The sequence below is a fragment of the Cydia strobilella genome, chromosome 18 (genome assembly GCF_947568885.1).
Source record: "Cydia strobilella chromosome 18, ilCydStro3.1, whole genome shotgun sequence".
NCBI classification, from domain to species: Eukaryota; Metazoa; Arthropoda; class Insecta; order Lepidoptera; family Tortricidae; genus Cydia; species Cydia strobilella.
The window spans coordinates 15,837,283-15,854,468 of NC_086058.1; the positions used below are offsets into that span (position 1 = coordinate 15,837,283).

The window sequence follows — 17,186 nt, forward strand, 5'->3', positions numbered from 1 at the left end:
CCGTAAATTATTTTTCTAGTAGGGTATACTTTAGTGTCGTTTACTAATATCTCAATTGAAATTTTGCTGGGACGTCAGTCTTCCGTGACCTCAGCTAGTGCAACCTAGCTGAAACGTCGGAAAAAAGGTAAAAATAATGAAATTTAATCCTGTTTTCTTGTTTTTGTTATTTTCTTCTGTTTATGCTTTTTAGTTGGTTCCATTTTTATAGAATGACGGGATTTTGGATAAATCGAGCAAACTGTTCAAATTTAATTGACTTACTTCATTATATTTTAAAGTATTACGGTATTACGTGCATTTTTAGGGTTCCGTACCTCAAAAGGAAAAAACTGAACCCTTCAAGGATCACTCGTGCGTCTGTCTGTCTGTCTGCCTGTCTGTCTGTCTGTCTGTCCGTCTGTCACAGCCTATTTTCTCCGAAACTACTGGACCAATTAAGTTGAAATTTGGTACACATATGTAAGTTTGTGACCCAAAGACGGAACTGTAACGTAAACAAATTAATTTTAAACACGGGGGCCACTTTTGGGGGGTAAATGAGAAAATAAGAAAATAAAGTTTGTGAAACTATATCGTGTTACATATCAAATGAAAGGGCTCATTGTGAGAATCTCAAATATTTTTTTTTATCATTTTAAGATAATTAGTTTATAAGTTATTCAAGAAAATATGCAAAAAATGACCATTCCCCCCTTTATCTCCGAAACTACTGGGTCAAAATTTTTGCAAAATACACAAAATAGATCTTTACCTATAGATCAGCGGAAAACCTATTAGAAATGTGCAGCCAAGCGTGAGTCGGGCTTAATTACTTAGTTTTTGATCCGACCCCTACGGGTTTTTTAAAGACATTTCACATAAAAAATACATTGTTTTAATTGTGTACTGTACGGAACCCTTGGAACGCGAGTCCGACTCGCACTTGGCCGGTTTTCTACGGTGTGATGTGTGATAAACTCATTACAGTCATTACTTATAATATGCACTCTCAGTGTCTGCTCAAAAAATGTGACGTTTTCAACCCAAAGGTACCACATTGTCGTTTGTCGATAAGGTTGATTTCTAATTGAAGCTATATGGAAATAGCGCCTCACTGACAAGCGACAATAAGTACCCTTTTGGATGAAAATGACACAAATATCTTTAGCGCAGGCAGTATCATATATTTCAAGTACAATCTTAAGATAAGCCAACCGGATATTAAACTGACCAACCATAGTTTTGGTTTATGGCGACGGTCTCTTCCGGACCTTCCGGTCCAAATTTTATGAAGTCCTATGATCCATACTAATATTATAAATGCGAAAGTCTGTCTGTCTGTCTGTCTGTGTGTTCCCTCTTCACGCTTAAACCGCTGAACGGATATTGATGAAATTTGGCATAGAGATAGGTTGAGTCCCTGAGAAGGACATAGGATAGTTTTTATCCCAAAAATCATCTCTTAAGAAAGTAAAAAGCGGGGTGGAATTGAGATAATTAACGAAGTGCCTGCTAATTTGTGTGCATAATATGCTAAATTTAGATTGCTATGAGAATTTTTCCAGGCGCTATACTTACTTTAGCTGCTGTTACTAAGTACGCGCAGACGAAGTCGCGGGCAAAAGCTAGTAGACATATATATTTGGTCAAGCAAATCTTGTCAGTGGAAAAAAGCGGCAAATTTAAAAAATGTAGGCGCGAAGGGAATCGTCCCATAGAAAATTTGAATTTTGAACCTTTTTAAACTGACAAGTTTTGCTTTTTAAATAATTTAATATAGTTGACTTTCAGGGGCCCGTCTCTCAAAAGCTTGTAACTTGTAATACTAGCTCCAAGCTTTTGAGAAACGGGCCCCTGGATGTATTTCGGGTGGATATCAGGGGCCCGTTTCTCAAAAGCTTGTAACTTGTAATACAAGTGGAAGTCCTTTTCTAACAAAAGCTGTCAAAAAGTGACATCCGCTTGTATTACAAGTTACAAGCTTTTGAGAAACGGGCCCCTGATATAACTTGGATTGAGTGTAGATTATTCTATGTATATATATTATAATTTTGGCTATGGTAAAAATTATTTTACTTTGTTCTCAGGTACGTTCATTTCAATTCGACCCAAATATTTCAGCGGGTTCATACTTTCATAGTATAGTAGGTAAGTCTATGTAAAGTTTAATAAAAAATACAAATAAATTGTATGGAGATGACATCTGCCACATGCTGTTTGAAAAATAAAATACTATACTAATGATAATTACCAAGGGCAAAATTATATTACCAGAGTCGCCAGACTAAACAAATAGTGAGCGACATTATGGTTATACTCGTGTTAGAACAAATCTCTATTGTGTTAGTAATGTGACGCAGGCACTTATGTAATTAAGATTATGACGTTAATCCCAGACATGTACAGGCAGCTGCAGAGAAAAGGAATCTCCCTGCATAGAAATTCGTATGCAAAGGTGCTAAGCGAATATACACACACATAATACACTTACACACGTACGCACGGACGCACGCATGACATTTTGCTGGGACGTCAGTCTTCTGTGACCACAGCTAGTGCAACCTAGCTGAAACGTCGGAAAAAAGGTAAAATAATAAAATTTAATCGCGTTAGACCCGGTAATAACATTAATTAAATATTTTAGTTATGGGTATATAATGGGGTAATCGGTAATAATTACACGTGAAACCAAATTCAAATGCATGGTTTGTAAGGGTTGGCTAATAACTATGCAAGTATGCATCAGTGGCCAATAACTATAGCACCCTATATGTATATCTCTAAGTAGTAAGCATACAAAGCTCAGGCACACAAAGTGGCAATAACAAAAAATCTTTAGTTGGACCCGTGCCCTTGTTTGTCACCATAGTGGTGTTTGAATCAAAATGCGATTAGATTTATACAAAAAATTAACTTTTATTGAAAGCTAAATTAAAAGCTACTACAATCGGTTTATGGCACAGAATGAATAGAGCGCTGACAGCGCGCCATAGACAAACTTATCCTTAAATGTCGCAAGCAACAAATATTAGCACTAAAGTTAAACATACAATATTTTATAAGCTATGTTCAGACTTGTCTCGAACAGTGGTATTAAAAATGTATAACCTACCTAGAAAGCGACAGTGTCAACACTTCAGATAACAATTGTTTGAACTGTTTTTAGGGCTCCGTAGCCATAATAATTAGATGATGTAGCTCCCTGCCCCGGTTCCTGCGGCACCATAGGTCTGGTTTTTTATAATTTGTTTAAATAGGTTACGGGCAAGTTGATAAGTCCGGTCACTATGAATAATGATCGGTCTGTATGCATAATGCCCGAATGTGGCCCGAATCAAGTGGGCAATGTAATGAAAACTGAATGACAAAAATCAACAATATAAATTCGTATAGATTAGCTTAAAGCAATTTATAATGTCATTTAATATTATGAAATAAATAAATCTAAATCTAATGATTAATCACTTTGACCGGTCAGTAAGAATAATGACCACCGTACCTTGCCAATGTAATAAAACAGATGAGCTGTAGTGTAGATTTAGTTCAGTTAAGAACTGCAACCCCGCACAGAAAGGCACTACTTACAGAAAAGTAGGTTTAGGTTAGGTTAGAACTGCAACCCTCCACAGAAAATAACTGTTTTTAGAAAAGTAGGTTAGATTTGAACTGCAATCCCACCCAGAAAGGAACTGCTTACAGAAAAGTAGGTTTAGGCACGTTTAGATTAGGTTAGAACTGCCGCCCCGCCCCCCCCCCCCCCCACAGAAAATAATTGTTTATAGATAAGTACGTTTAGGTAAGGTTGAAATTGAATCCCCCCAAAGAAAATTTAAAAGCTACTGCCATCTGACCTTCTAACCCAGAGGGGAGACAAGGCCTTATTGGGATTAGTCTGGTTTCCTCGCGATATTTTCCTTCACCAAAAAGCGACTGGTAACTATCAAATGATATAACGTAAGTTCCATAAAACTCATTGATAGTATTGATACGAACCTGGGTTTGAACCCGGAACCTGTAGATTGAAAGTCGCACGCTCTTACCGCTAGGCTACCAGCGCTCGAATAGCCGAGGGATCCTAACAATAACCACATTCCTACCTATAAGTAGGTACGGAACCCTCCACGCCAGCCCGACTCGCGCTTGACTTGTAATGTTTTTACACGGCTTTCGTACAAGGTCTTGTACGTACGTGACTTTACACACTGAGATATGTTTGCTTCTGGCATTATTTAACTGTGTTTATTTTGAAATCTCAAATAGTAAGTATGTAGGTTATTTATTTACACAGGGAATTTTGTTACCAATTAACGAGTACGGCTACCACGAGCTTGACACTGACCTGACATTGACATATCCGCTCGTGTGCGTAAGTAGCTTACTTTCTATGCATCTCGCTTGTACTGGCATATTAGTGCGAGCGAGATGTATAGAAAGTAAGAGGGTCTCCCTACATATATAAACGCGGAATCGGCAAACGCCGTTAGAAAGGGCGAAAAAGTCATCATTCGACTCGGCTCGCATCGGCCGGCACCTGCCGACGCGCCGACGCCTTTTTCGCTCTTATTGCGTAGTAATAAAGGTTTTTTCTATCGGCTTTACCCGATTCCGCGTATATTTAGGGAGACCCTTTCGCACTGCACACGTTAGCGAATGTTAGTGTCAAGCTCGTGGTAGCCGTAATGGGTATATCCATACTTAATATTATAAATGCGAAAGTCTGTCTGTCTGTCTGTCTGTCTGTCTGTCTGTGTGTTACCTCTTCACGCTTAAACCGCTGAACCGATTTAGTTGAAATTTGGCGTAAAGATAGTTGAGTCCCGGGGAAGGACATAGGATAGTTATTATCCCGAAAATCATGCCTTAAGAAGGTGAAAAGCGGGGTGGAATCATGGTGGAATTGAGATAATTAATGAGTTGCCTAATATTTGTGTGCATATTATGCTCAAATTGAATGATTGCTATAAGACTTTCTCCAGGCGCTATTCTTAGTATACTTACTCTAGCTGGGGTTACTAAGTCCACGCAGACGAAGTCGCGGGCAAAAGCTAGTTGGGTATACATTTAACCGACTTCACTTTTTACCTGAGAATCAATATATCAAGGCCACGTGTTCCTATTACCGAGCTGCCCGAAAACAGTTAGGTATTTGTGATTGTGACAAAACACACAAAAACACTGTTAACAATAAACCGGATATCCCTTTTGTGTATGAACATGATAATGAATATATATCGGGTAAAAATAAGTGTCTCAAATTATGTGCGGCAGGACCGCCTTCATCCATACTAATATTATAAATGCGAAAGTCTGTCTGTCTGTCTGTCTGTGTGTTGCCTCTTCACGCTTAAACCGCTGAATCGATTTAGACGAAATTTGGCATAGAGATAGGTTGAGTCCCTGAGAAGGACATAGGATAGTTTTTATCCCGAAAATCATCTCTTAAGAAAGTAAAAAGCGGGGTGGAATTGAGATAATTAATGAAGTGCCTGCTAATTTGTGTGCATAATATGCTCAAATTGAATAATTGCTATGAAAATATTTCCAGGCGCTATGCTTGCTTTAGCTGCTCTGTTAGTAAGTCTGCGCAGACGAAGTCGCGGGCAAAAGCTAGTATTAAATATGACCTATTAAGTCAAAAATCGCTCATGTTTCACTCTGTACCGAGTAACATCATCGGGAGCTCGCGTTGGTGAACCGATATTCGACATAAAATACGTGTGATCCGTTTTAATATAATATATTTAATATCTCTATGTCTCACGGAAGTTTTGTTATTAAAATTGCTAATCTTTACGAGGATGACTTCAGTCCACAACGCCGGACTTTGTTTGTTATGAAAAACCGGTTTTTACTTCCAACAATAGGATATTAGGTGCCCCAATCACAATTCAGGAGATAGAAAAAAGTATTAAGACATCTGACACCGCTCCCGGGTGCGATGACATATCCTTTTCAATGTTGCGTCACCTTCCACCTATAGGTAAAGATATTCTAAAATGTTTGTACAACAGGTTCCTTGCCCATGAGGTCGTTCCAAAACAGTGGCGCGATATATTCATTATACCGATCCCTAAACCAGGCCGTGATCCAAATTCCGTCTCATCGTTAAGACCTATAGCTCTAATGTCGTGTTTATGTAAAGTATTTCATTCGATAATAAACAAACGATTAGAGTGGTTTCTTGAGAAAAATGAACTATTCTCTGACTATACCCTGGGCTTCAGGAAGTCTAGGTCTTGTCTAGATAACCTAAGTTTTTTAGTAACATTAATACAAGCGAGTTTCGCGAGGAAACAGGTATCCTTAGGTTCTTTTATTGACATAAACAATGCCTACAACAACGTTAACGTTAGGGAGCTGCTATTAATTCTGGATAGACTCGATGTGGGTAGGTCAATATGTAGCTACCTGTGGAACTTTCTTACATATAGGAACTTAAATATAAAACTAGAAAATTCTATTGTGTGCAGAAGGTCAGGCCAGGGATTAGGACAAGGGGACCCGCTCTCTCCGTTGCTTTTTAATGTTGCCACAATTGACATTTGTAAACGTATAAACAATGTATATATTTCGCAGTACGCAGACGATTTTGTGCACATTTTGTGATATTTACTAGTGGGGCCAACTTACGCGATTTGATACCTACACTGCAATCAGCTATTAATACCTTCATAGTTATATTATGTAATCTCGGATTAGAGGTATCGTCAGAAAAACTAAATTATGTTTGTTCAATTCTGGTAATAAGCCTATAAGACACTGTATTGATATTAAAATTAATGACACATGTTTAGAAGTAGTAAGCACTGTTAAATATCTAGGTCTCTGGCTTGATCGTTCCTTACGATGGGGTAAACATATAACAGAGCTATGCGAAAAATTAACTAAGTACATTAATTTATTTAAAGTACTAGCGGGCGCGGGGTGGGGTGTACATCATAAACATCTTAGACGATTGTACATTTCTTTAATACGAAGCCGGATGGATTACGCTAGTTTCTTATATGACAGTAGCTGCAAAAATAACCTCATTAAATTAGACAGGCTGCAGAATGAAGCTTTGAGAGTTATAGGAGGATATATAAAAACAACCCCGATCCATGTTATGGAAGTGGAATTACACCTCCCGCCCCTTGAGATCCGTAGGAAATACTTAGCAGGAAAATTTTGTCTTAAAATGAAATCCTTTAATAACAGTCCCGTAAATACAACCCTAAATCAGTTACATCTTATACAAAATAGCAGGCACTGGAGGCGGAAAAAAATACCGTTACTTGTTACGTCGCACAATCAATAAAAAGAAACACCTATACACGCAAGTAGACAATTAGAAATGTTTACATTTAATACCTGGATAAATAGCATAGATTTAAGTGGCATTATAGACTTCATTGACCCATTTAAAAAAGCTAAACGAAAGTACAATAGGTTTGAAATAAATAAAATCTGCAGCGAGGTAATGGCGAAATATTCTACATTTCATCAAATTTTTACAGATGGTTCTAAAGAAATGAGTCAATGTATCGGGGCAGCGTTTTTTGATGAAATAAATAGATATCATATAAAATTGAAAATAAACTGTAATATATCCATAATGCATGCCGAACTGATTGCCATTTCGGAAGCCTTATCTTACGCGAAATCCATAAATTCCAACAAAATTGTAATTTGTACCGATTCTAAGAGTGCTTTGCAACATGTGGCTCGTTGCACCTCGACTTTTCGAGGAGTACCGATAGCCTACACAATAATAAATTTAATTCTAGAATTGAAGTCTATGTCAAAAGTTATAATTTTACAGTGGATTCCGTCTCACGTAGGCATAAGTGGCAATGAGACAGCTGATGCATTAGCAAAACAGGCGTGCAGCGATGGCATCGAATTTCACCTCCTACCCCCATATAATGATTGTTTATATTTAGTCAAAGTAAAGTGTCGCGAATTGTGGAAGGATTATTTTGACGAGAGGTCTCGGGACAAAGGTATTTGGTATAAAACAATTCAGCCTCAACCCTTTAATTCTCCGTGGATTGATAACAGTGTGTTGTGTAGGCAGGATCTAGTTTTATTGTTAAGATTGCGTTCTGGACACATTCCATTGAATAAGTTCGCCTATCTCATGCGTAAAGTGAATTCGGAATTATGCACCTTATGTAATCGCGTCGAAGATGTGTATCACATTTTAATGGAGTGTGTCCGAAATGAGCGACCTAGAAGACAAATATTTCATGACAATGACAGTTCCATTGGGTTATGTAATACCTACCTGTCGAATCCCATGTCCGATGTTGTTGGAAAGGTATTAAATGTTGTTAAGTACGGTCTGAGTCTGTGAGAGTCTGATGTACATACTAGATTTGGCTGTTTATTTTTTTTAACTTTGTTAATTAAGTGATGTGACATATTCGTTCACTCGAAAAAGCCCTTTAATAAAGATAAAAAAAAAAAACCGTGATATCTAGACAGTTGTTCTCAGATGATGTACCTATTTCTGTTGCCGCTATAACAACCAATACTAAAAAGTACGGAACCCTCGGTGGGCGAATCCCACTCGCACTGGTCCGGTTTTTTTCATTTTTTTGAGAACATGCTGCTTTTACAGGTACTTAATAAAAGTACCTATAGGTTTTATAGGTATCTCAATGAGGGCTAACGCGTATGAATTCGCCGCTAGGGGAGCTAGTGTAGATGGTGGTATTTTCCATAGTTCGAAATGTCAAATGTCACTTGTCACTTCAATGACTGACAGCTTTTCTATAGTCTTTTGGACCACCATCAACAGAGGCGCCAACTGGTGAGCAAAAAAACGATAGCCCTCATTCAAGCTAAAAATGACAATTCATTTACATTGGTATATATGATTACTTTTAAAACGGTTGTGTTAAATTTTAAATCTTTGTCTTACACTAGTACTAGCACCCAAAAAAAGGATGTATAGTTTTTTTGGTTCTTATTTACTGCTAATTTGGTTTGACCAACAATAATTTAGTATGACTATTATGAGAACGCCGTAATGTCAGTGTGTGAGTGATCAGCCTTATAATTATGACATGACATTTCTTCTTCTTTCTTCTTTTCTTGATGGACTTGAGGGCGGTGTTGCCCGTAGCCAATGTCACGTAAAAGGGTAGGAACAAAATAAATGCTCTTAGAGCACGACGCTGTTCGGTGGTTGTTGTAGTTGTCTCGTAAAACCGATAGCTGGATTTTACGAGAAGCACGTGGACTACCGGCCGTTGACTCCAAAATGGTGGTTAAACACGCTTTGAGATTAATTCTCCATTCACTGCACACTACCACATTAGATTATTTTATAATAAAGCTATCGATATTACACTTTAAACAATATTAATAAGCAAAAAACAAAGGAATTAATCACGAGGCTACTATATCAAGATGGCGTTCGAACCGGAAGTCCGACATGACATTTCAAAAACCTCAAAAACCCCTCGCTATGGATGGTATAGAAAGGATGCTAATCTCGCAGAATTGTTGCAAAAGTGACCGCTTTCAGCTTTAAATAATAGTTCCTAATCTCTCCGGTTCCGGTGGCGCTAGTTAGGCTCTGGGACATGAGTATAACATGAACCATATAAGGCAACAAATAACCCGACCAAATTACATAGGTTGTTTTTGGTAGTATTTCGGTGTATGGTGGCACCGCCTAATTACTGTTTTTTGATAGACACTTTTCATACATAGAGATTTGGCTCCTTTATATAGTCTCCATACCCCTCGCATCCCCGACGCATTCCATGCGTCACACCGGCGCCTGGCGCCAACTTCAAGCCAAACCACGCCAAACGTCACGCCACGCAAGCGCACGCCAGACGCTACAACCATAAAGGTCCCTCCACACTCATGCGCGAATCACGGCGCGAAGCTGCGAAAGTAAGTGTGGCGTCGATTTCGCAGGTTGTTCACGCCTTCGCGCCTTAGCGGCCTTAGTTCCCCGTAATTTGTCGGTTTATTAACCCGCGTCAAAGGAGGCACGAAGCGCGAACTGACAAGACTCCACATTACACACTATTTTGACTCATATGTGGCAAGATAAATAATAATTATATTATATAAAGCGGCTATATTTTTTCGGTTTTACAACAAAACAAAATGGAAGAGTAGCTAAATCCAGTGGCGTAACTAGGGGGGGGGGGGGGCAGAGGGGGCAAGTGCCCCGGGCGCCATCCAAGGGGGGGCGCCAAAATGGGCAAAAGGCAGCAGCAGGGAAACTTTTGTCAGTCGGCAGGGGCCGCAAATTTGGTGACTGCCCCCTGCCCCGGGCGCCATATCCTCTAGCAAAGCCCCTGGCTAAATCACGTATGATGCCATAGATAACTATAGTGGGTCAAGCAAATCTTGTCAGTAAATAAGAACGAAAAAACTACACTCATCCTCTTCTTCTGGGCGCCAGCACCAGTGCAAGACAAAGATATTATGACTTTCTCCGTCTACGCCCGAAATGAGGCAGTCCCTTGACAAACTATAGCAGTTAAACTCGATCAGCTGATGCTTTTCGCCGTGAAGTTTGCGAGTGTGTGAAGTCAAACGTCAACGTCGCGACATGTTCTCTCCGCGAAGTCGCGCCGCGATTCACGCACAGTCTGGAGGGCGCTTAAGAACATTGCGAATCGTAAACCGGTCTGACGTTTCTGCATACATTCTACTAAAACTATAAGTTGCGAGTCGATCGGACAAAACACCAGTTTAAATTCTGACCTTGATGTTGGTAATAAGTATAAGTGGGAAGAAGTAGTTATTTTGGTTTATTTTGTGTTTTAGACTTACATTTGTTCGCGAATAGCAGTTCGCGGCGCGAACTACGTCATCACTCGACAAGTGTCTGATATTTACACAATATACATTAGACTTTGTTGGGACTAGATAAGGCTGAGATTGGAATGTGAGTATTTTTGCCGAAGGGGTGATTCGAAGGGCGAGGGGTATCGACCGTTGTGCGTCTCGCTCAGACGGTGAACGCGCGCCGGCAATGCCACACGCGCCGCGCAAAACATGTCAACGCCGCTACCGAAATGTGCTGGCGTCAGGTCTCGAAATTACAAAAGACTGTGCTCATAGTGCTTTTCTATTTTACCGTGTACGTTCTAGTGTCGTATTCCATGTCCCCGGATACTAATTTCGCGTTTGTGAGCGACGATTTGCGTGTCGGGGATAAATATGCGTTGATTTATCTCGTTGCGCCTCGAAGTCCTGTTTTTGCTGACGCGGAGGGAGCGAATGTTTTCAAAAGTCGTCGCTGCGGACATTGTTTTATTACTAACAACAGGGGGTTCTTGCCGATGAGCGAGTATGATGCTATACTTGTGGTTGGGGACCGCAGCTTGCTGTACGAAACTTCGGCTTTCATGGATCCTGGGAAGAGATTTTTGATAGAAACGAGTCGAAAATGCGTTAAAGACAAGCTGAGAGGATGCAACTGGGAACCTAGGATCACCTCATTCGGAGACAACAAGCCATACGACCTGTGCAGTCTCTGCGACCATCTACATAGAAAGCGCCTTAAACCAAACAGTTAGAATCTCTTCATGTGATAATAGGTAAACTAATTAATTTTAGGCTCAAACAGATGCCTTGCTAGGGTAGTCAGGCTGCCGCCTGCCAAAATATTCAAGTTTTCTAAAATATACCTAGTTATATCTCAGACAATGGTGCTTAGTTCTCAAAATTGTACTGAATCTGGGCAGAAATCTCGGTTTTCTTAGACCTGTTAAGCAAAATGTGACCCCCTTTAATATGCGGCGAAAACATGTTAAACATGTTCCTAAAATGAACCATTGTTAAACCTGTGTTTATGAACGGCACAACAGTTTTTTTTTTCAAAAATTTTCTGGGGTTTTGCCAAATACTAAGTATTATTTTTGTCTGAATACTTTGAATAGCGATTTTAAATGAATCTGGCATTTGATTAACCCAGATTTATAGGTTAAGTTGAAATGTTCTCAAGCATAGAATCAATACAATTTGTAAGGTAAATGTATCTGTAATAATTAATACCGAACTGTATCAATTGAACAATTCTTCTTCCTTGTCGTAACCTCATGGCTGAGGGACGTGAAGAGTGTGGACACTTCACCAGTGCTCTCCAGGCCGCTCTGTCTTAACACTTATGAATGCTAAATTTATTCAATACCGATCGTTAATTGTGCCAATCAAGTCTCAACAGTTATCGACAATTGACCTATGAATGTTCCATTAAATAGAATAAATTAATTTTAATAGTAATCATAACGGCCCGTCGTACTTAGTAATACCTACCTTTTTATGACTATGTTTTATGCAATACCAATTGAGTTTATTTTGCCAAATCAAAGACATCAGTACCTACCTAACAACTACATATGTATTGTATGTATATTGATTTCAAATAATGAAAATATTTTAGGGTCGGCAACGCGCATGTAATATCTCTGGTGTTGCAGGTGTCCATAGGCTACGGTGACTGCTTACCATCAGGCTGGCCGTATGCTTGTTAGCCACCGTTGTGGTATTAAAAAAAAAGTATTTTTATGTTTCATTATAACGATTCCATTGCAATTAATTTAAATACATCAAACGTAGGTATCTTCTTAGATTTTTATTCACATTGTTGGCCAAGAATACAAATACTGACTGGTTTAATATAACAATCCAAAGAATTTTATGTTTGTGTTGTTTCTCTGAAAGTTTTTTAACAGGTAGATTTCATTAATGCATTGTTAGAACAAACAAAATGGACAATTAATGTTATTCCAAGAATAGAACGAATTGTAATAAAAAATATACCAAACAATTTCTGAAAGTAACTAGTTGGAAATCAACCACAATTCTTAGTACAGAAATAGTACAATGGGTATTTTAAGTACATAATACAATAGGTAAAGTGTGAATGTCAATAGGGTCGATAGTTAAGAATTCTTTTGATGTATTATTTCAAATCATGTTTTCAGTCTATATAATATGTGTACTATTATGTTTAATATAAAATCATTGCGTGTCTTTCTTTATTAAGATAATGAAAAGGAACGTAGATACTATTATTTCTTGAACTTATGAAGGTTATAATATTGTCTTCGGTTACCGCGATAGTTACTCATGGGTGACACCCGTTGACCACGAACGCTGTAAAGGGTTCGAAACGTCGGGATGTATTATAAATTCAATATACGCGATATAATCCGTTTTCATAGTTTTATCTTATGAAGGTTATGTTAGCTTGATCTTTGTTATGTTGTATTAATTATAAGAAATAGCTATAATATTTTATTGTGTGGGGTCCAAGTATGCTTGAAGACACGGTTATGTAACATCCTGTAGATATAAGAAAAAAAGCTGAATAAAAAGCCAAATAAAATCATTTAAACATAAGTGTATGTTCGTCTAGTCATTAATTTTGGAAAGGCGATGGATATTGGGTATTTAAGCGAACAGTTATGTAATGGACAAATGTGTAATATAAACAATTAAATATATTCCCATTTATGATAAGGAAATACCTGTTAATCTTGGCAATCCTGTAAAATTAAATGTCAAAGGCTAATTACAGCAAGGGCTAGGCCGCAAAGTTAAAATAACCCCATAATAGAATGCGTTATGAGCGTTTATGCCTCGCGTAACCATAGTAACCCAGCTACACTGTTAATATTATAACTTTCCTGAAATAGGTTATGCTGAATCATAATTTTGAACAGACTTCTATTATAACTAGACAATAATCAATATTAAATAACATTTAGAACTATTTACGGCTTTTACAGTTACTCCTGTAAAAATATGCTGTTGTTCCTGTCATTAACATAATTATTATTACAGTAAATTTCAAATACCAGTTCATTAAAATAAATCACGAACCATACTATAACTCGAATAATAAATATTTAAAATGACTTATCACAAATTATCTTAAAAATATATATTATGTTGTAATCGTTTAAACGCTTAGCTTGTATGATTGATTATATGTGACGTTTTCAACCAAAAGGTACCACATTGTCGCTTGTTGATAAGGTTGATTTCTAATTGAAGCTATATGGAGATAACGCCTTACTGACAACTACAATAAGTACCCTTTTGGTTGAAAATGGCACATATTATATCATTCGCTTATTATGACTACAACACACACGTAGTGCGAAGAACAAAATGAACGAAATAGACCTTTTTAAGTCAATTGTCAATATCACATAAAACATATTTCATTTGCACAGCTTTATCTCTGTGAGATATGATTGTGTTAAGTATTAATTAATGATACATGCAACTCAGGTGATGGATGTCATATTAATCACAAATGTGAACCTCTTATCATCCCCTCCTTAGGTTACGTCTCCACCAGATATGTGCGACGATGCCGTAGCAAGGGATGTCTTTGTTAAGAAACAATAGGAAACGGCCGACTACAGCTGCGCTGAGCGAGGATATGTTAATGAAGTAATTCTATTAGGTCTTAACGAACACATCCCTCGCTACACATCCACATCATCTCTGGTGGAAATGTAACCTAACGGAGTTAAAAGGTTTGCAACTAGAAATTTTATCTTAAATTGCAAATCCATATACCTCTCGCGTCGTATGATGGTCCCTAGTCCCTATGATATGATTAGACATTAACAGTTTTTGCATTCTTTTTCACAGATAAGAGGTTTAAAAAGTAACATAAAAATTAGTTTTTCAGCTTATTTTAAAATTTACAATATTTCACGATATTTATGAATATCCATTTTTTTTATGAAAGTACATAAATGATTACTTTAAGATTATTTTAAGTAGAGTATCAAATGTTTTTGATGGGAGTCGTAAACTCAGTTATATAATTTAATTTTTATAATTGCAATGTTTGTTTTGGGTCTGAAAAAAAAGTTTTTTTTTTTTAATATTGATATTAAAACATGATTGATATTGAGATAATAAAGGTTTTACCTAAATTCTCTTTTTAATGAATACCTATGTAAAATAGTTTGAACCCTATGTGACATATATCATATATGTATAGTAAGCCACATAAACGTTCGATGTAAGTACATAAATAAAATGATATTAATTAAATTTGTTATATAACGATTTTGTGTTATTTAAATTGTTTCACCTTCAGCAAAAAATCGTAAATTAAAAAAGTTAATTTTTAAAAGTTGTCAAAAGTTTCTTTCGCATATTGTAATCTATATCTATCTGTATCTATCTTGCCTATATTACACCCAAAACATAATAGTGGATATTACTGCAATGTTCTGCCACCAGAGTGCAGCACAAGCCTTTTTAGTAAACCATAGAGTAAAACAAACACGATTTTCACTCATGATTTAAAACTAATACGGGACTTAATCGCGTACAAACTTACGTTTATTTATGGCCTGACGTTTCGAACGTGACGTTACGTCAGTAGTAACTTATACATACTGTACCTTTTAACAGGTTTTTGACAAGTTTTCAGAGATAATAAAATATAACATTGATGCATCAAAGCAGTTTGTTTACAGAGGACCTACCGGGAAACGCGAATCCGAAATTTCGCTATCTGCCTCTTTATCGCTCGAATATGCAAGTGACAAAGATGTTAGAGAAATTTCGATTTTCTTGTTTCGCGATAGACCCTCAGATTGTGGTAGCGGCGCCCCCTACGTGCCCCTACGCAGTTTCGCATTAATTTTAACCCTTGAATGCATAGTGATGTATGTATGAACACAACAAAAAACATAATTTTATGCATAATTAGGTAAACTCTATTTGGTCCTGTATAATTATTTTGATCGTAAATTAATACGCTTTCCGTTGTTTTATTCAAATTTGCGCAGTATTTAAGTTTAAAAAAATTACATTTCTTTTAACACGAAATGGCGGAAAATTGGGAAAATTTAATGATTTTTAATATGTAATTTAGGCGGTTTTTTCGGGGTTTGTAATTATTTATATTTAAAATCTTTATTATAGGTATATTACAAATAGTATAAATTTCTAATGTTAGTAAGATTTTTGATATATCTTTTACCAATAATTGTATAAATTTACATAAATTATTATTTACCCTATGTAACTTCTAATATTGGTTAAGCAGTGAAAATCGATGTTTTAATTTTTATTTTTATTTTTCCTAGAATCAGTAAACAATTATGTAAGACATATATTAATTCCAGGCAAAAAGAAAAGATCATGCATTTAAGGGTTAAGTTGACAGTATAACACATAAGCATTTATATATGTGGTATATTAAATATACGCAGAAGACATCCATACCTGCAAACAGGTACCTGTGATGAACACACAAATAAATTACCTTACCGGGATTTGAACCCGGGACCTCTGGCTTCGTGGGCATAGGGTTGCCATATGGAAGAATTAAATGTCCTGACATCACCCTAAGAATCCTGATATTACTTGTAACAGAGATTTGGCGCATGAATGACGCCCCGGCGGCGCGCTGCGCTCTTTTATGAGGTTATTCCTAAAAATCCTGACACTTGCCAAGTCCGGCCGCAATCCGGACAAAGGGTCAAAAATCCTGACATCCTCCTCCTTTTTGGTACGGACGGCTAAGGAATGGAATGCGCTCCCGCCATCTGTATTCCCTGATCAATATGACCTCGGTCTCTTTAAAACAAGAGTGAATAGGCTGTTACTGAACCGGTGAGCTCCATCTTAGGCCCTGTCTTCACTTTCCATCAGGTGTGACTAGGGCCAATCGCCGATCAGTTTATAATAAAAAAAATAAAAATGTCCGGACAAATCCTGACGTAAGGCAACCGTTCGTGGGCAGGATCACTACCCAGTACCCACTAAGCTAGAATGCCGTTCGAAATAGGCTGTATATTTCCATCACTAATCACACTAGGAAGCGTTTACAATCGTTGAAGCGAAAGCGGTCAAGCGTGAACCGTGAACGCTGCGCGTGTTCAGTCGACCGATTATCTGGGGGCCTAGCCAGATAATCGTTGATAGAAACAGCCAATTGAAACTTTAATAAGGGTCCTTATGCACATGAAGCATAAGGACCCTTCTTTAAAGGACAGCCAAAACAGAAGAAATTAACTTTAATTCATAAGAATTAATCAGGTTTATTTTTATTATGAGCTTAAATCATTAAATAGATATCCGCAAACTTTAGCTACGAAAAAAGATAATGAAAACTATCTATTTTTTTCATTGTTTGCAATTTTTCTTAATTTTTTATTTGAAGCAGGAACCAGGAACTTGTTCCAGAAACACACACATCTGAA

General features: G+C 37.4%; 2 protein-coding genes and 1 long non-coding RNA gene across 3 annotated transcripts in view; all 3 read left to right on the forward strand.

Moving 5' to 3' along the window:
- LOC134749594 (protein prickle-like) overlaps nt 1-17,186 on the forward strand; it is a 518,207-nt gene that overhangs the window by 212,777 nt on the left and 288,244 nt on the right. The gene's annotated exons all lie outside the window — the stretch shown is intronic.
- Nucleotides 10,907-12,896, forward strand: LOC134749190 (uncharacterized). Its single transcript, XM_063684056.1, has one exon. The coding sequence runs from the start codon at nt 11,013-11,015 to the stop codon at nt 11,514-11,516; it is 504 nt and encodes a 167-aa protein (XP_063540126.1). The 5' UTR covers nt 10,907-11,012; the 3' UTR covers nt 11,517-12,896.
- LOC134749191 (uncharacterized) lies at nt 12,919-13,344 on the forward strand. Its single transcript, XR_010128470.1, has 2 exons — nt 12,919-13,034; nt 13,182-13,344. It is a non-coding gene; the product is annotated as an uncharacterized LOC134749191 (long non-coding RNA).